The sequence below is a fragment of the Pelodiscus sinensis genome, chromosome 15 (genome assembly GCF_052426305.1).
Source record: "Pelodiscus sinensis isolate ZL-2025 chromosome 15, ASM5242630v1, whole genome shotgun sequence".
NCBI classification, from domain to species: Eukaryota; Metazoa; Chordata; order Testudines; family Trionychidae; genus Pelodiscus; species Pelodiscus sinensis.
Window position 1 is genome coordinate 3,933,125 of NC_143066.1, and position 20,009 is coordinate 3,953,133.

The 20,009-nt window shown below is 49.9% G+C and overlaps 1 protein-coding gene across 1 annotated transcript in view; it reads right to left on the reverse strand.

Annotated features, from left to right (window-relative positions):
- RAB40C (RAB40C, member RAS oncogene family) overlaps positions 1-20,009 on the reverse strand; it is a 49,734-nt gene that overhangs the window by 16,613 nt on the left and 13,112 nt on the right. The window contains exons 3-4 of the mRNA XM_075899040.2: positions 3,551-3,611; positions 378-438 (exon numbers count right to left, since the gene is read on the reverse strand). Coding sequence (XP_075755155.1) covers positions 378-438; positions 3,551-3,611 — 122 coding nt within the window. The remainder of the gene's footprint in view (positions 1-377; positions 439-3,550; positions 3,612-20,009) is intronic.

The following is a 20,009-nucleotide window of genomic DNA, read 5'->3' on the forward strand; positions in this document are numbered from 1 at the left end:
CGGGCCCAGAGCAGGGCAAGCTGATCTCCTGAGCGTGCTGCTATCCGAGGCTTACCAAGTCAGCTTTCGGCCAAAAACCAGAACGCCAACCTAACCCCAACCCGGGTGCAGTGCAAAGACTGCCTGGCATGATCCACACCAGGAGCCACGCCTCCTCTCCCCACAGAACCGTGGCACACTCCGTTCCACCGCAGCGGCAGAAGTCAGCCTCAGAGTGCACGTCCCTCCATGCGTGTGCCGGCTGCTGCGAAGGGCAGGGACCGGAGGGAAAGGTGAGGCGCTGGAAGGCGCTAGTGGGCATTCACTGCTTGCCACCTCTCTGGAGAACATTGATGTGAGCAGGCCCAGCCCCGGGGCGCAATGCCGGTAGTGCTTACCTGAGCACCTCTGGAGTACGATCTAAAGATGGTGCAGAACCTCCCCTGGCCAGACGTGTCCCTGAAACAGAAAATCCAGCCAGTTGAGAAGCGTTAGACAACTCTGGAGACCCTCCCCACTGCCCCCGCAGACAACAGAAGGCCCAGCAACGGTGCCAGCAGAGCTCTGTCGATGCACAGCGCCCCGTGGCTGGAGAGAGTGTGGGCTGCTCTGCAAGATGCTTTTACGTCATTTTCAAAAGTCCTTCCCCCCCAACAGAGAATCAGCGCGGCCAGGCGGAGTCAGACCAAAGGCCCGTCCAGCCCAGGGTCCCCTGGCTGCCCACAGCAGCCACGGCCAGGTGCCCAGAGGCAGTGAACACAACAGGGAATCCTCACGTGATCCCTCCTGGTTGCCCAGGTTCCCTGCTGCAGACCTCTCCCTTCCTGGGGAGCCACTCTCAATCTGCACCTCTCAGGGCTACTCCACGGTGAGGGCTGCCACCTGCCGCGGCGTTTCTTCACCAGCCGTTACACAGCAGCCCCGGTGAATTTAGTAAAACTCACGGACTCCGAGTTGTGCTAGAAACCGATGAGGAGGTGCCCCAGAGAGGGGGCTGGAGACCAACCCCATCCTGCGCTCACCCTGCGGCCGCGGCTCCCCGCTCTGGGCATGGGGAGCTGGCACACGGGGCTGGCCCACACAGGAGTGATGCTGGACCCTGCACACCAGGCACCATGCCCAGCCATCGCTGCAAGGGGGAATCGCCGACCGATAACCTAGGGAAATCAACGGCGCCGTGACAAACCTGCCGCCCTCCCTGTGACGACACAAGGGGCAGAGTCACTATTCCAAGGGAAGTCATTTTCTCCTTAATTTTGCACAGCTGCAGGCGAGACGAGGGCTAGGGATCCCTGCTCTGGCAGCAGGGCAGACCTCGCCTACCTCCTCAACGTTTTTATTTAAGCCTTACAAAAACTAGACATGAGAAAGGCCTGGAGCTCATCTGTTCAGCAGCCCTTCCAAAGGGAAGCTGGATCAGTGACCTTCTCTTGGCTGCAGGAGAGACCTTTACACCCAACCCTCCTTGGCCACCACATGCGCTGATGCTTCACAGCCCACCGTCCTCGGGAACAGCGTGTTCCACGGCGCACAGCGCAACAGGCAGCCCTGCAGACACTAAACACCGCAACTCTCTGTGCGCAGGCTGAAGTCATTTCGCCGAGTTTAAACAAACAACTCTCACAGTCTTGCAACAAACAGCTGTGGACCTCTGGGAGGTGATGCTGGAGCACATCCCAGTGATGGGAGCAGTGCCTACTGAAGTGCAAGCCGAGGTCAGGCTACGCAGACAGTGCCCTGGGACGGCTGTGTCCGTCCCATGCGGCTCTAGGAGGGCCATGTTAGCACACCGTGGGATGTGTGATCACTCTGGATCAGGTCCCCCAGAGACTCACCTTCTGACTCATCATCTGCCTGACAAGTCAGAGGTGCTTTCAGTGTCAACACTGCTCTGCACTCAGATTTAAACTTTGACCCAGCGCCTGGGCATTGCTGGGACAGCTCAATGCAGCCCTCTGCTTTGAGTGCAGCTGTGGACAAAAAAGCACAAACAGTACTGGGTCACATGCGGGGCAGGGTGCAGGCTAGTACAGTGCTGTTCTGTACATCAAAAGGTGAGGCCTCCTCTAAGGCCTGCGGCAGCACCGCTCCCTGCACTTCCAAAGAGAGAGTCCAGGGGACGGGTTCAGAGAAGGACAATCTGCGGACCAAAGGCCAGGAAAACTCCCTCTGAAGAATGACCGAAAAGATTAGGGTTGTTCCTGGGGAAAGAAGCAGAGTGAGAAGGAATTGCTGTCTATCCTGTTCCTATCTACATACCTAGCAAAGAAGATTGGGAACTTCTGTTCTCCCCCTCGCAGAACAACAGGAAGCCAGCCAATCAAATGAAAATGGGAATTCAAAACCAGCAGAAGGAAACACTTTTTACACATGCCATTGAACTCTGAGGCTCAGTGCAACAGGACACTGAGTCCAAGAACTTAACAGGATTCAAATAAAAATGGGACATTTATAGGAAAAACAAATATCTAGTGTTTTCCTAACGCTACATGATATGCTGAAGGGATATTAAAACCTCATGTTTCAGGGCTTATGTCAATCTCTATTAGACCAAGGTGAGACCTATATGTGGGGCAGATTCCCCGCATCTTCCTCCTGCTTGGGGTTCTTACACGCTCCTCTGAAGTGCCTGGTGCAAGCTACAGACAGACGGACCAAAGCGTGATCCAGGTTTGCAATTCCTACCTGCCCGGCAGGGACATTTCATGCAAACCCTGCACTCCACTCACTGTGCCCTGCCTCAGAGTCTTGTTATTGAAGTAAAGCCTGTTCCCAAGAAACTGTCGGCTGTGCCCTTTCCATTACTGGGGTCATCTCAGAGTTCCCCGTCTCCAGCGCTTAGCCTGGAGGATGGAATCCGCGCCCAGCTCTCTGGAGAGAAATGTGGAGCCCCACCACCAGCTTCCTTTCCTTCTTGTGGTTCTTTCCCGGGGTGATGTGGGCAACCAAGCACTGTAGCTGAAAAAGGATTTGTTGTTTTGTTTTAAAGAGCAGGAAGGTCGTGTGAGAATGAGGCGATGTGCCAGCAGTGGAACAAAACGGGACCTCACCTGAAACAGAGGATGGTTGTCTGGTTGCTGAGGCTGGGCATGCAGATGGCGTGGGTCAACTCACACTAGCACGGCAACCCAGCCAACAAAACCACTTGGTTATGGATCCCAAATTCTCACGGGCCACCCACTGAGAAGGTGGGATTAATGCCAGTTACCGGGAGGCAGAGGGACATGAACTGTGTTAACGGCAGCTTCGGCAAACTGCTCCTTGAGATTAGGTCTGTCTCCTCTGGAGCGCACTGCAAGCTCGTGAACTACAGGTGTGGAGCTTTCAGCAGGACCCTGCAAACCAGGGCATCATAGCCTCAGTGCTGCAGCTCCCTCCTCAGGGTGCGAGCCACTGACCAGGAAAAGGGCTGGCGGTTATTCTAGTGGCAAGGGGAGTGAGCTGCACGCTGGCAGGTCTTGCAGTACGGCAGGGAACGGAAGCGCGCTTTCCAGAGCTAGCTGTATTCTCTCTCCAGCACGCTCGGAGACACTGGGCCCGCTGCCAAGAGAGCTTAGAAATGTAAACTCACCAGAGTTCCAACTTGACCCTTCTGCCATCCAGCAAGATAGTGGTGGTCTTGTAGTCAATCCCTGCAAGGAAACCAACAAAAGCTGAACAAACATGGAGCACGTCTTTGGAGAGACAAAACATGCTATCTACTGTCCTCAGCTGCTCACACTTCTCTGGCTACAAGGTTTGCAGAAGATGCTACTCCATCGCCCGTACGCTATCAAGTACACATGGAGTGCCTGGAGCTAGAGTGATCAACTAAAGCAGCTCCCTGGGAAAGCATTTTGCCTTCATACAAGAATCACCTCCTCCCAACCATGTTGAACTCTTCTCTTTGTATCCAGATCTTCAGCCAATACTGAAGACCCTGGTTACACAGAACGTATCAACGTGTGCCACCACTCCAAGTGACAGAACTGAGTATTAAGTTCAAGGTTTTATGATTAACTTGAGAGTTGGCAACTTTATATCAGAGGAGCTTTAGCCTGAAAGCCGGATCCCTGCTGCACTGATCTCCCAGTAAGTGTACACAAGGCCGCCGGGAAAACTGTAGCAAAGTCTCAAGAAAAACGAGTTCTCATCTCACTAAAAGTAAGTCTGAGACTGAGTGACAAAGGCACTCTCGCAAATTTCATTCTATTAGAAGAGAACACCTTCACCTCCTCCTTTATCACCTCTCAGCATGTGAGGATAAGGAGACTGCAACACACTACAGGATTGCACAGCATCACATCAAAATCAGGTTGAAAACCAGGCTCTAAACCACCAGGGGCACATCCAGAAACTCCTGCTTCTAAATCTGCTGTGAGGCCAGACACGTATCGTAGCACCTCATACCGTCTTTCTGTAGAAAGGGTTGTTGTATGAGAATCACACCAAGTCTTGCAAATGTTCCAGGCAAGGTGGGGGTGGTGAATGCAACTAGGACCTGGCATGCTCTTGCATCTGCTTAATGGATGAGGGTTTAAACCTCTTCCATTCAAAGACTCCTTAGAGCTCAGTTCAAAGTTATGCTTTCCCAGATTGCTGTAGAAGCGTTTTCCCCCAGGTCATTTCACTTTGCTTGCTCTAGGTTTTAAGAGCCCACTAGTAGGAGTTGTTTGCAATACCTAGATTTAGACAACAGTGCAGAACACTGTTTGAACTCTTCCTAGTTTAGTCACTTGGAAGTGAAAGTTCTTAGTGTAAGAAGAACCACACAAATCGTACGCTATTTGGGTCACGCAGGACAAGGAACACTTCCTCTAGAAGCGTTTGTGAAAGGATCAGTCTGAGGTAGGACACAGTTAATACATTTTACTAAAAACATGAATCACAATTCTACTGGGCCCTAGACTCAACAGCAAGGAAATACCAAGAGCGCTCCTGGCGGCAGGTAGGCCATGTTAACAATTAAGCCCCATTTATTTGAAAGTATTTGAAAACTTCTGGATAAACAAGGATGTTTGTTAGTAATGGGGGAGCCAGTCAGCTTGCCGCCTTCCTCGGAGTTAGAGAAAGCTGTATCTCCTTCGCAAGAGGCTGGCTGGGAAGGGTTACAACGCTGCAAGCTATTACTCCCCCTTGCAAAGCTAGCCAACACACTGCTCACCCCATGGGTATCCAGGGGACAGGCGCCCCCCCCCCCCAGCCAGCTGGCTTCAGATGTGAAGGGAGCCACCTTGCTGCTTTTCAGTGCTGTGGGTTCAGGAAGCCACATCCCCAACAGTCCAGCCCTGTTTAACCAAGCCAAGCGCCATCCTCACAGACAGAGCCTGCTAAGCGAGGGTCCCCTCCAGCTAGATTTCTCCCGTGCAGTAAGAACTAGCCAGCTGTGAGTTACCGGGTGCATTTCCTCTCTCCTGCAACGACAATCCCTCTCCAATTGCCTATTAACAGCTACAAGTTTGCTCAAACAAGCAGTCTCCCCTTCCCCCCACCAGATTTCTGCTGATGGAAAGTTAGGTTTGAGCTCCAAGTGTGGGGCTATAAAGAGCCATAAAGATAGTTATCTCGAATTCCAACTGTTTCCAGGACTTATCACACCATGCAGGCACTTTACATGTTATCTTCACCTGGAGACAAGCTAGGGATCTGGACTGACGCCCACAGATAAAGATCTCGAGTCCCTCAGCCAGTCCTGCCCCATTGCATTAATGCTGGCAAAACTTACGCCTCCCCCATCCCCGCCCCAATACAGGGAAGCATGTCCAGCCAAACATCCCTTCGTGGAACACGGGCCACCCCAGAGTTAGCATGACTGAGGGGTTCTGCTGGGGGACAGAACTCATCAAGAATGCTGCCTTGCTTCAGCCGCAATGCCCGGGAGGCTCTGCTCCAAAGCGAGGTGCCCTGCGGGTCTGCATGCACCGCAGCGCTCCGTGTGGAAAGCACTCAGCCGGAAAGCGCTGTGCCAGCGTTCAACTGCATGAATGGAACACGTGTCAAAGTGCTAAGCCAAGCTGACTACAGGGGACAGCAGCATATTCTCATGGGGGCAAAGGCCAAGTGCTTCCAAAATACCTTTGCCAGGGTGGGATCAAGCACTTGGCTACTGTTTCTTTGAAAAGCTAGCAGTGCCGAATGGCTCCGCGAGGGCTCAAATGCAAACTGCAGACACGCCAGCCCATGAAAGGAGGAAACAAAGCTACACGCCGCCTCCACTGCCATTAGCCGCCCACTCTGAACATTCCTAGCACACCCTGATCAGGCAGCAGGTACCCTGTTGTGAATTCCTGCTGTTAGTGCTTGCTGCAGGTCGATGAAAGGAACCAACTGCGTACTTAAAGACTCAAGACAGCCTTGGCCTGGGCGTTTAAACAGTGGGCAAGCGTCTCTCTCAAGGTTACCTAGCAGCCTCTTGCCTTCCTCCTTCAAACGGGCACGTCAGAGAGGCAGCGGGCTAAAGCAGTAGCCATTCACCATTGGGGATTTCATGCTAGCCCGGCCCCCCAGCCACTGCCAGGTCTCTTACTACATGGCTAAGGCCAGCACCTCTAGCAGTCTGGGCCTCGCTGGAGCAGGGACTGCAGAGTGGGCCATGAGAGAGGTACATTGGCAAGGCTGTGTCGCAGCAGCTTAGAGCACCTGCTCCCACTAAGCCTGGCTCCAGACAAAGGGCAGCCTCACTCATTAAAGCAAATAAAATGGAAAAACCTAGTGCAGAATACAGACTGGCAGTGGGAAGGCGGCAGCTTGCGCCTTAGACTGCTCTAAAGTAGAATCAGACCAGACACTCAAACATTTCCTCTCGGAGGCAATGGACGCCCATTTCCTGCTAGCAGAGGAAGGGTCCCTAGAGTATTTTCTAGTACTTTACTCAGCCTAGTTTTAAGTCTTATGCAATGGTGGACAGCAAGGAAAGTATCAAGCCTGCCTCCAGCTTTGCACTTAAAGTTTCAGGCAGTTGGCCAGTAATTTCTCTTTACAAGAGTTAAATAACCCCTCCAGGCAGTCCATATATTTCCTGTGGTGCTTATTCCTCGGTGTTTAAGTGCTGGAAAAGGCAATTGCATTCAGTCTCATATATCACAGCAGCCTGCGGGGTTGAGAAGCCGGGACTCTATTAGCCGACGTTATATAAAGAAGCTATAGGTCGGTTGGGCTTTGCTGTTAACATTTGGTGTCTAAATGGGAATCTGAGTCTTGGGAAACTGCACCACCCTACAACTTGCATAATTAACCTTGCCATTGGTCACAACTGTCTGCCGTGAGCTTTCCTCTTCCGGGACCAACAGCTCTCTAAAAGGTGCTACCGGTGATTGCTAGTGGGAGGCGGGGCGGTTAGGGAAATCCGAGGTTCCTGCACCAGCGTGAGCCTGGGAGCTTGCGCCAGTCGTGCCCTGCAGTAGGTGGGTCCGTCTGAGCTGCGTGCTGTGCACACCTGCAGCCCAGCAGGAGGGAGGGTAATGCTCAGACAGCTGTGCAGGAACACCAACAGCGCATCAAATCTATGGCTCCCCTCACACCGCTCCCAGCAGCCAGTCACCACAAAGGCACCTGCAGTCGTGCAACTTGCAACATTGCTGGTACAGCCACAGCCTGTTCTCCTGTACACTGCAGGAGCCATCCGCCTGTACTTTATTATTTGTTCTTTTAGGGAGACCATCGACCAGATGGGGAATACTGCTGAACTGACAGCCTACAGGCAAGCCCCCGCAAGAGGGGGAATTGCTAGCCGGGCATGGCAGCCTTGCAGCAGAGATCTAGCCTGTACGACTACTGCATTCCCTCGCCCCACTCACTCAGCTCACGAGTTACTGTTTTCACTGAAATGGAGTATGCACGCTCCACTCCTATGAGAGCAGAGACGGCCCCACGGGCAGTATGTCTCCACCTGTAGCTCCCAGGAGTTTGCTCCTGTTGAGAGCATCAGGCTAGACCAGATAAGTGAGCCAGGTGGAATTGCACTCAATCCCCTGCACGTTTGCTACAACAGATCTACAGTCACAGTGTGCTAGGTGGTGCTTTGCTTTTTGCCACACTGATTTTGCAACAGAGACATGTGTCAGGACACGGTATTTTCATCTTCACCCGCCACTAGATGCCACTGTTGCACAGAAACGTGTAGCAATGCAACACCTTACCGCTCCCCCACGCCAAGCCTTCTCGGAGTGTACAGGAGGGCTGATCATTTTGCAGCTTACTCTCCCAGCTTCTAAAGGAAGTCTGACATTGATTTCTGAGAGAACTGTGATTACAGCGTTTCCCCCCCGAATGCATAATCTACCAGTAGCAAAGTGCAGCTCATTTGGAAATAGACATCTAATAGGTTAGCCAGCACTAGTTCCGATTTCATTCCAAACGGCTCTCGAGACCAGGCACGTATTTCTCCTATTGCAGCATATGCAGTAACTGAAAGAGCGAGTCGGCTCGCTGTAGCTGTTAGGTAACCTTGTCTCAGCCACAGGGTGTGCAGTACTAAGAAAAGATATTCTGATGTAAGGCTTGTGCCTTCTTTTATTGGCTGAGGAGATCATTTAAGAGCTTGTTGGCAAGATCTTGGAGATGTTGCAAGGGTGAAGCCTGGAAAACAAGTCTGAGCTGCTGTCTCGGGCAGAGTGCAAGCCAGCGCATCTGCCCTTCTAGCTCACCAACAGCCTCTTAGACACCAGCTCAACTGGACATTTTTTAAAGTGTCTAAAGCTCTTTGGCATAAGATGCTGGAGCAGCAGGCGAAAGATCACCCCATCAGGCACATGCCTCCCCTTTGGGAGGAAGTTTTCAATCCCTGGTACCTTTTCAGGTGGATCAGGAATTACCAGTATCATGGAGACTTCCATATCCTGCTCCTGAAGGATTCCAAACCCCTGCTAAGAACAGCCATTAGCTATAAGGAAAGTGAAAACAGCATTTTCCATGGAAAATGCAGCCGTCCTCAGGTGAAGGCGGGGGAATCAGTCACAGGTTGCAGGATTCTCTGACCAACCTCCCCGACTTACAGACTGACACTTCCCTTATAAAATGTACCTGCTAGGGAAGCGAAAGGGGAAGTGGTTAACCAGTAATCACCACCCTAACTGGTAATGCTAACCAGCTCTGGTTGACAGGAAGGGGCTAGGGCAGTGTCCCACCCACCCCGAGCAGGGGGCAGGTAGGGTTGCCAGATGGTTTCGACAAAAATACCGGACACACTTGCCATGACGTCCCACCTGAGTTAGAAAACACCGGACAGTTCTACCCTCTCAGTTCTAGCGTCTCCATGTGTTTCCCCAACAGAAAGCTCAAATCCTGGACTGTCTGGCTCAAAACTGGACACCTGGCGGCCCTAGGAGCAGCTCCAGCCCTGCAGGACCCACCACAGGCAGGGGCTGCTCTGGCCGGCTGGAGGAACCCCGTCTGTGGCTGGCTTGGCTCCCCTGCCGCAGGCTTACACACTGGCGACCCCCCTCCTGGGGAGGCTGCACTGCAGTGTAAAGCTGAAATAAAACAACTTAAATAAGCTTTACACTGCACAGCCCGCAGCGCGTGTAGCCGCTAGGATTTGCGGCAGTTACACGGTCGCCTCTTTAACCAACCCCTTACATCCCCAGGGCCTGCCAGTGTGAATGGCAGCGCTTGCTATGCCATCGAGGGTCACTGCTTTTGAGTGCCAGTTTCCTGTCCACTAGCATGCTAGTCTCTGGGGGAGCTGCCCTGTGCACTTTTACCAGGCCCTTCAGAAGTGTGCGAGCTGCAGCAAGCCAAACCTGAGACCAAAGAGACAGCAGGATGGGGGCTGGAAACAGGGAGGGTGGACGTTTGGGATTGCTCTGGGAGCCAGCCCCTCCCTTATTCCAAATATTTTTCAACAGATCAGTAGAAAAATACACACACCTTAAAAAAATAACCCCCCGCCAAAACACTGCATGGGTGCACTAGCAAATCCGGTTCTTTTACTCCGTGAAAAATACTCAAGTTGACTGTCCCTGTAAATATTCGCTCCTCACAGCCCTGCGGTTGCTCCGAAGAGCAGAGTCTTCTTTTTAAAGCTGTGGATGCTGTAAAACGTGCACGGCAAATGAGCCTTTGTTGTTGTTGAATTGGGCTTGTGCCTTTTATTGCTTCTTCAGACAGAGACCCGACAAGAGTCTTTTTCCCTTAGAAATATTCCGATGAAAAACCTTCCCAGTCCTGGCGTGCGGCCAGAACGAGAGAAGAGTGCACACCCTGCTCCTCTGCGGATCAGCCTGGAAGCCGGATTGCCAATGGAGTCAGAACGACGCCGTATCACTCTAACACGACAGCAGCTAGCAGCAGGATGGTGCTTTTTTTTGGATCAGTGTGAACAGATTGTTCTCCCCCCCACCCACCAAAGGGCTCTGCTGTGCCAGTCCCTGAAGGCCCACAGCCATAGGTAAGACTTCCCACTTCTATCTGCCACAGCTTGTTTACAGAGGGCAAGTATAATTTTACAGACCAGGAAAGATGCACAGAGATGAAGCAACTTAGACAGGCTCACAGAGGTTTCCATGCTCCAACTAAGGGACCACCTGCCTGTAAGTAGTCTGCAAAACACACTGGAATAAACAGTTCTACCTAAGGATGTTAAATATCAATTAACTAACTAATCAAATAATTGATGGGATCTCCATCAACTATTCGATTAGTTGATAAGGACTAGTGCACGTTCCACCTTTGAAATGTACAAGAGCCGTGTGGAACTTGGGGTCAGCAGGGGAACTCCCCCGCTGGCCTTGGGCTCCATGCTGCATTTCAACTTCTAAATGTGCTTTCAAAGAGGCAGCACCACTGCTGCGCCCCACCCTGTCCCACGGAAGTGGAGCTGGGGGGGAACCAGCTTTTAAGCCGGCTCCCCCCAGCACCGCCTCCTCTTCCATCCCTTGCTGCTGCTTTGTGATCAGAGGCAGAAAGGGGATGGAAGCAACTAACCGACTAGCGTGTTGACTATCCGATAAGCTTTTGCTTATTGGCTAGCTGACTAGTTGATTAGAGCCCTAGTTCTAGCACAAGGGCCGCGAAGAGCTGGGGTTCAGCTAGCAACAGCGTTTGAATGCAGCCATAGCCTCAAGTTTCTTTGAGCAAAATGGAAGAGACTTTGTAGATCACTAGATTTACCTGGCCTTGCCCAGGTCCTTAACGCAAATAAGTTTCGTTTTTCTTCATTTAAATCACTGTTCTGAGGCAGGGCTAGGAATGTGGGATTCAATAGGCAAGGTGCCCCAGGGAAGGAAGACAAGCCCGGCCCTCTCTCACCGCAGCAGCTTGAGGCCAGGGGAGAAGTGCAAGTCCAGCCGGGGGACAGACACACAAACTCTTTGAGATATAAAGTGGATAGCTGTCTTTCTGCAATCCTGCCCCCTGCTGGCCCAGTGGGCTTGAAGCTGTCCCAGTCCCCATCTCTGGTTCCTTGCTGACCCACTGTGGTCATTATGCAGTAAAACTCTCTCCTGACAGATCCACCCCCCTCCCTTTCCACTTCATGAGAAACAATCAAATTCCACACACATCCAATTGTCCTGGCACAACCAAACCCTGGCCTGGCTTTAAGTTATGAGAAGAGGAAGCTGCCTACCCAATGTGGTGGTTCTAGCTCTTACTGTGTAGGAGATCTTGAACAATGGACTCAAACGCACATACACATTTCTAAAATATACAGTAAGCTCTATCCATACACCTGGGCTGGGAGGATCTTAGCCACAGTGACATTATGGACCAAGGAAGAGAATCCTTAAACCACCACCTCTAAACCACAACAGCAACAAACAACCCTCCATGTCCTGGGTAACGCTTGCTTGCTTCACAAAATTCTTAGTAGTTGTTGCTAGAGATGTACATTTGTTGCATGAATTGTCCATTGATCGGAGATGCTTCCTTACATGTGTTCACACACACACACACACACACACACACACACACACACACACACACGGCTCATCAAGCAGCGGCAAGCCCCATTCGCCAGCCACGCAATTCTGCGTCCTGCGTCGGCTCTTCCGGGTTGTAATCTACTCACCCGTGGCGAGTAGATTACATTATTTTTCGAGCCATGTATGTATGTATGTATGTATGTGTGTGTGTGTGTATGTATGTGTGTGTGTGTATGTATGTGTGTATGTATGCGCACTCTTTTCCACTCGTGGTCTGGTGAATCTTGTCTTTATAGTAGTTTATTTAATAAAATGTTTGCACCAGCAAAAAGCCAAAACCAAAACAAACACTGCTGCTAAAACTCATTCAAAATAAAAAGCCTCGCTCCAACACAGCACTTGTCAGCAGTTTTCAAAGCGTTATACAAAGAGACACACTGCAAAAGAAGAACGGGGCCGCTTCACAAATAAGCTATGAACTATTATTCATTTTGACTCCGTTACAAATCAAGGAAGGGAAAGAGGCCAATCAGCCCATGGATCCTTATGCACAGGGTCAGCGGTCCAGCCTCCGTAGCAGAGCAAAGGAGGATTCCTTCCAGTGCATCAGGAAGCAGAGGGGAGGGTAACCCAAGCAGAATTCTGTAACCTAGTCTCTCATCTGGCTCTCTAGAACTGGCAGATTGTGGTTCAAATAGCAGACAGAATTAGAGCAGAAGGTGCCAGACTCCAGGGCCCTGGAGACAGCTACTGGAATGGATTTGGACTCTCAGCTGGCAAGGACTAATGAACACTGGGGCTGGCCCACTGAGCCTCTGGAGAAGGAACCAGATGCCCCTGAGAAGTATTATCCTTGCTGCACAATCCATCTAATAGTCTGTGTCGCCCAGGAGACCAGAGATGCTGCGCTAGTGCTCTGCTGCTCGGGAGGGAGGGAGAGACTGGCTAAGAATACAGAGCACTGAACTTTGCTCATGTAGAGCTGCTGTACCCATTCGGGATGTAACTGGGTCATCACCATCACCGGGTGATTCTTACCAGTAACTGGCTGGCCAGAGCAGCCCTTGCCTACGGGATCCCGGTTAAGCGGTTAACTGGTTAAACGCAACGCTTCACAGGTTAACTGATTAAACAGGATTTACATCCCTAATACCCATGTCAGGCCCAGGATATTAGACATAAGGTGGGTCAGGTAGTTTCTTTGATTGGCCCAACTGGTGCTGATATGAGAGAGGAGTTTTTCAGAGAAGTTCTCCACAGAGGTTGGTCCAGTAGAAGTTATTCCTCCTCCACCTCGTCTCTCTGACCTTTGCTTAGACAGAACAGCTCTGTTATGGCTATCGGCAATGCCAGTGAATACCATTCTGCAGACTGAGAGCTTGCTACAGACCAGTCACACTGGAAGAAGAAAGGATTTCTGGCCAAACTTCCCAGTCCACTCAGTTAAGTTTTATTTTCTCTGTTTTGTTCTAAACCTACTCAGATGAGCAACCATATTAACATGCAATCAAATGTGGGAAGCGCTAAATCACACTGGAGGTTCCATATTTTCTGGATGACAAAGGACAGATAAGCTACCCTGGATCTAGTTCTTTCTTACAAGGAAGAACGGATTCAGAATCACATGGAAAACTGCTGCCAGTGACCACAACCTCTCTGAATGCATCAGTGCAAGGAATAAACCCACAGAGTAAACTCTTTAGGTGCGCACTGTAGAACATGAAACAAGTGGGAGTCTCAGCAACTAGCTCTCAGAGTTGGGATCAGTAAGGGCAGGTTTATCATCAGTAAGCCTTGAAAGTCCTCTCCCTCCCCCGCACAACAGAATCCACAGTGAAAAGGAACATTGGATTCGACAATGTTACAAATACTTCTTTATGGAGTCAAAGCTTGCAAGACAGCAGTAAGTAAGTAGCAACACATCAAGCTGGGGGAAGTGCCAAGGGGGTGCAAACAGGGACTGGAGTCCTGACAAACACCCACCAGTGTTACTAAAACGCAGACCGGTAACCGGGAGAGACTGGCAGTGGGGCAGAGAGGCGGCCAGCATTCGGGAGAGCTGCTTTCCTGTCTCGTGGTTTGCAATGTCAGAGTCTCTGGGTGAGAAAAGCCTCTGGCTTGAGCCGGTGTGACAGTAAGAAAGAAGTCAATGTCATTTTGGCTCCACTGGATCATCATGAAGCAGTAAGTTTCCTAAACTGTGGCCTGTGGGCAACTGGTGAACCACAGAAAAGTGGCTGGTCACATGGTACAAGCTCTTCTGGTTTCTACAGGTTGGACCTCCCTGGTCTGGCATGCTCGGAAGGGGAGCGGTCCCAGACCAGGGGAGATCAATGCTCCACTGCTAGCTGCCCTGCTGCGGGCTCCTCTTCCTGGGACTCTCCACCCTGCCAACACTGCTGCTGGAGACTTCTCGGGGTTCCCAGCTGGGGCCCGTGGGCCAGGCCCAGCCCTCACGTTCTCCCAGCTGGGTCCCGCTCCCAGCCTCTGGAGCTCTTTGGTCTAGCAACATCCGTGGCCCTACCAGAACATGGATGCTGCTGGACCAAGGAGTCCGGGTTTTGAGAGGTTCAATCTGTAGCGTGGCACACCCAGGAGATTACAGAGGGAACACCTTGCACGAAAGCAGCTAACACTTCCTGTGCCGATGTAACTTCTCCCTGTAAGCAGTCTGTCATGTCACAGATGTTAGAGGATTTGACAGCGAACAGGAAAAGGGGCAGCCCATTTAACTGCAAATGTGAGCAGAAGCAGCCATAAAACCAGATGACAATATAGCCCATGAAAGGTTTTGACAAATCTGGTTCCTATCACATGTGGCTCCAGAACCGCAGCACCCGGAGTCCTGCATTCAGTGCAACGTACCACAATGCCAGAAAGGGAATTCAGAAAAGAACAAAACGTCAGGAGACTGGGCTGATGAACGAGACTTGGATTATACTAACACATTGCCCAGGCGCCAAGGTGTGTGTTGTTTGGGAGTTTGTAGGAGTGAGGAAAGCGGAAACAGAGGTGATCCAGTGGGAAGTAATTAGGAATGATTGGATGAAATTAAGAGACAGGAATGTAGGTGTAGGTTCTCACAGCTATCGGACAGTGGAGATGATTAGACTGTACTTAAGGTAAGGAATGGAAGACCAGTCTCAAGACATCTAACAATGGACTGGACAATATATTAATAAGTGCACAAGAGGGAGCAATTTTGTATTTGCAGAGAGTTACAGACTGTGGGTAATTGTGTAAAGATGTAATTGCTGAACAGTTACACACCCACAGCCGGCTCCTCGGGAGCTGATGTGCGCCGCCCCCCCAGCTGCTACCTCTGTAGCAAAGGTAGCAGCCCGGGACCGGAGGTGGGTTCCCGGGAGCAGGAGTCTGTGTGTAATTGTGACCGTTAGCCATTCACATGACTATATGCTTACATCCCTATTACAGACTAGATCTTTTCCTTCACATTTTTGAAAATATTGTCACTAATTGGCCACAAAATGAGATGCACACGCAGTTTCCGCACTCAAGCAGCTGATGGAGCAAAAGGCACATGCTCACATCTGAGAGGTGTACGCTGCCGTGGCAGAATCCCTCGGGAAATGAATGTTTAACTGGATGCACCAGATTCAAGCAGCTGAAAAATCCCACCCCTGCTCTTTCACAGGAGTACTTATTCTAAACAAACACTTCATCTAAACTAGTCTGTGTAACCAGGCTTGCTCCTTCTGCATATCTAAGAGGCTATAGGACTGTAGCATTCACTTGTTCTCTATTTTAAATCTCTGCTTTAACAATTTATATAACAACTTTCTGTCCAATGCAAACTGCAGAGCAACCGGAGCGAACTCTGGACAAAGTCAGCTCTGCCTTTTATTCAGATGCCCAATGCTGGAGGTTTGAGTACTCGCTTTAGAATTATTGTGCAGTGCTTGGAGGCTACCTTACTCTGTATTAAGACGCCTGCGTCAAGCAGAGCATAATCAAGATGAGGCCCAAAAAGGGAGGCTGTGTCATCCCCTCTGATGAGCCATGAAAGAGGCTTTGAGAAAGGGACTGGTTTTTAGATATACTGTATGCTGAGTGTTTCTTGCAGATGCAGCTCCATCATGAAAGTCTGTTGAGAAAAAAAGTGTCAGATGCAGGAGTTGCCTTCTGTTCAAAGCTTGCAATGCTAGGTGTTCAGTCAAGCAAGCCCGGCAGCCAGGTAAATATTCTCAAGTGCTTTCCAAGCCGCTGCTTTTCAGACGTTAAGCAAGTTTCACCAGCGAGGGGAAGAGCAGCAAGATTACTTGAAGGGCAGGCTTGTAGAAAAGGTGATGTTCTGGGTGGGTTCTCATAAGGCCAACAACTTTGCCTTAAAGTGGCGGTATCTGCCCTCCAAGCCAATCATCTTCATAGGACTTGCAAATGTGGAACAAGTTCCAGAAGCAAATTTAAATGCTTGATCCTCCATCGGAGCCCTTAGCAGCACCTGGTCATAACCGTCTCTAATTCCGTAGCTGACGCAGGAGAGAAGCGAGGGTGTAAATGTCATTGTTCAGACGGCCTGTTCTAACCTCCAGGGGTAATTATGAGGTATTTTTGCCACCTACAGACTGAGTGTTTTACATGTAATGTTGTAAAATGGCTCTGCTCAGGGACATAGAAAATACTATACTGATCAGACCAATGGGCTGTCTAGTCCGGTATCCTACCACTGGCCAATACCAGACACGACAAGAGAATAAAAAACTCCCAAGGAAGTTTCTGAAATAGCCCATCCACAGGGAAAGGAGTTTCCTCGTCTCTCCACTTCATTAGTTTATGTTCTGAAGCATGAGTGTTCACATCCCTTATTTTTTATTCCAAGTGTCTAGCCCCATGTAGACTTGTGCTAAAATCTTGGACTATCTTGGGGCTGTGAGTTCCACAAGCTAAGTACACTTTGCACATAGTGACAGACTCCTCATACTGCATGTTGACCCACGTGCCAGATGACAGAGCAAAATTCAGTCTATTCACCCAAATCTGTACTTGAGTCCGTAAGCAACACACAGCAACAGCCTTTTGCTTCCAGATCAGGCCAAATGGCCCCTCCTGCAGCTACTCTGGCAGCAGGATTTTCCAGTCAAGAGTTGGAACAGTTTTCTTCCTCCTCCCTAGAGGAGCAGTCACTTTTATGGGGCTACAGGTGTGGCGTAGACCATCCTGCCCTCTCTGACCATTTGTGGAGGAGGATCATGTCCCCTAGCACACCAGCATCTCAGCTGGTTATTCTCCGAGCAGAGATCGATGGGTCACTGCATGTTACAAGTCAGAAACAAGAGACAGGAACAGTAGTTCCAAATCTGTGTGATAGCTGTGATAAGGCACCACCCCACGGACCTTGCAACAGAAACAACATTTCCACTTGTAGGTCTCAATTTTCAACAAAGCTTCTCCTACGAGATCACGAAAGCAGCTGGTGGTAGTAGCTCACGGCAGAGATGGCCTATGACAAAGGATGCTGGCTGAACCACACGCAACAGTCCTGCCCCCAACTTCTCTGTGTGTCCTGTGTTAAAGATGCTCCAATAGGTATGAGGAAGGGTGCAAGATTATACAGGCAACAAAGCTAAAAGCAATTAATATTTTCTATGCTGTCTATGTGGAATCACCATATTCCCCACAAATCCTTTACTTTGAGATTCTACAGCAGGCAGAAGCCACCTGGGACCCATTTTCCTGCATAATGACTGTATTCCACAAGGAAGTGGAAGCTGTAACGGGGCTGTTTTGAAAAGATGGCTGTTCCCCATGGAGTCTGAGACAGGCATGCAGTGATCAACAGGAAGCGATGTCTGTTAGAGGGACTTTCTGCATTGGCAGCAGGAAAGATTCACTACCTTCTCCACCAGAGGTCCATGGAGGCTTGAAAGTTCCTTGTAATTATTTTTCTGCACTGTTTTTGTCAAGTCTTCCTTTGCTCCGATACAGACACCGTGGTGCCATAGCCCTCAGGGACTATAAAATAAAGCACGAAGTCAGATTCTAGAAACGGCCATTCATCTACCCTTCCTCCGCATTTAAATTCTCACACAGAGGAACCATTTCAACAGGCACTCCCTTGCATAAAACAGGGCCCATTTTCCTGGTCTGTATGTTTTAATCTGAGCTTTGTTTGCTTGTTTACAGCTGTAGCCAGACAGGTCCACGGTTAGACTCGCTCTGAAGTAAAACTGATGCAGTAGAGCAGAGCTGGTGAACCCTTTTTGGGTCGGGGGCCACTCACCCACAGAAAAATGTCAGTTGGGGGCTGCACACAAGTGAGAAGCCCCTGAATGAGGAGAAAGACCCTCCTCCTCACATTCCCCTCGCACACCAGAGCCTGGGGCGAGAGGGGAAGGAGAGGCCAGGCTAGTAGATTTGCTGTGCTCCAGCCCTGGGAGGGACAGGGGAGCGGCTGGAGTGCCAGCGCGGGCCTCAGGTTCCCCACCCCTGCATTAGAGCCTACAAAACACAAGATGAAACCTAAACGATCAGGAGACTGGAGTGAACGCTCAACATTCTGACCGACCTCCCATCCCTAACTGTTCCCTTCCTGTCTTCACGTGCAGGTGAGTGATGGACAGTTATCAGGCGGGGCTGTGAGACGGCGCGCCGAATGGTTTCCTGTGTGTTTGCACACGCTAACATGAACACTCAGTTTGTCATTCTATTTCTAGCCAAACGGTCAGCTGGCCATATGGCCCCCTTCACTCTTACACACTGATTCGGTGTAGCCTGGCTGTATCACTTTTACACTAGGATCTGCAATCAGAGCCAGTTACACAGTCACAACTTTCACATATTGCTACAAAACCAGTGGACGGGAGTGATACGGCTATTGCCCATGTGCACAGAGAATGCAGGTAGTTAGGGTCCCTGGTAATGTAAGAGCAGTGCTATTATTTAGGAAAAAGACTGCTATGGCTTAAATGCACTGCAAAAGAAAACAGTTCACTTTGAGGAGCTACTCTCCATCTATAGATCATAAACACTGAGTGGCCCTAAGAGAGTCTTCCTGAAAAATGCATTATGAATAGGTAAACACTGTGGCAGGGCCACTAAACTTCGGAAGCCCCAGGGGCCACAATGATACTCCCAGCACATGCCGCGGGCCGCAACTTAAGTGTGGTTGCATATATGTGCAAATATATTTTCACACTGACAGGCATGAATACAAAGATTAAGAGCTTCAGAGGGGTAGCTGAGTTAGTCTGTAGAAGTGGGTTGTCCCACGAAAGCTCATGATACCATCTACATGTTTTGTTAGTCTTTAAAGTGCTACTAGTCTATTTGTTGTTGAAGTTTTTCCAAAGATGAAGGCAAGACTACACAACACACAGGCCCCATTTAAGTCAGTTCTGCTGATATTAATCAAATGCAATATTTACCAGATTTCCATCCATATGACAGCACTTTCAATGAGCAATGACAGTCCAGGAATTTAACTACTAAAACGCATCTCAACAGAAGACTATTATATTGACTACTTTTTTGTTTTGGCTTCACAACAGTCCAGGAATTTAACTACTAAAACACGTACCAACCCAAACTGCACCGTAAAGCCAAACCGCACTGCGGGCCGCAAAAAAAAGGGCCACGTGTTGAGTAGCCCTGTACCATGGTGAGCTTAAAAAAAAAAAAAGGCTTTACTGTTAAAATCCTGGATAAACACTGAAGACATCTGAACCTAGATTTATCAGTGGTGAGGAATTAAATTTTTCAGCCCAGCATTATAAAGCCAATGGATGCAAAGAGTGCCAGTCAAGCTTTATTATAGCAGAATCATGCTCATATTCAGCCAGTTGTGTACTCTGTCTTATTTAGTAGGTGTAGCAATACTCTTACTTGGCAATGAAGGGTTCTTCACATGTCTGGGTCTTTTAAATACAGTGTGGCTGCAGCCAGGTCTATCCCAGGATATCAGAGACACAAGGTAGGTGAGGAAGGAGAGCTGTTTTGGTTCCAAAGCTTGCCTCTTGGTCCCAAAGAAGATTGGCAGTATCTTTGATTGGACCAAGTGGGAGATGCTTTTAAACAGGTTCACCACCACCACCAGTCAACTTATGCCAGGCTTTCTACGGTCAATAGCAATACATCCAAGGTTATATTTTCTCTTTTAAACAATATTCTACCGGAGAACTGTACTATAGGAGAATAATCCCAGGTAATGCATAAAGTGCTAGGACTGAAGTA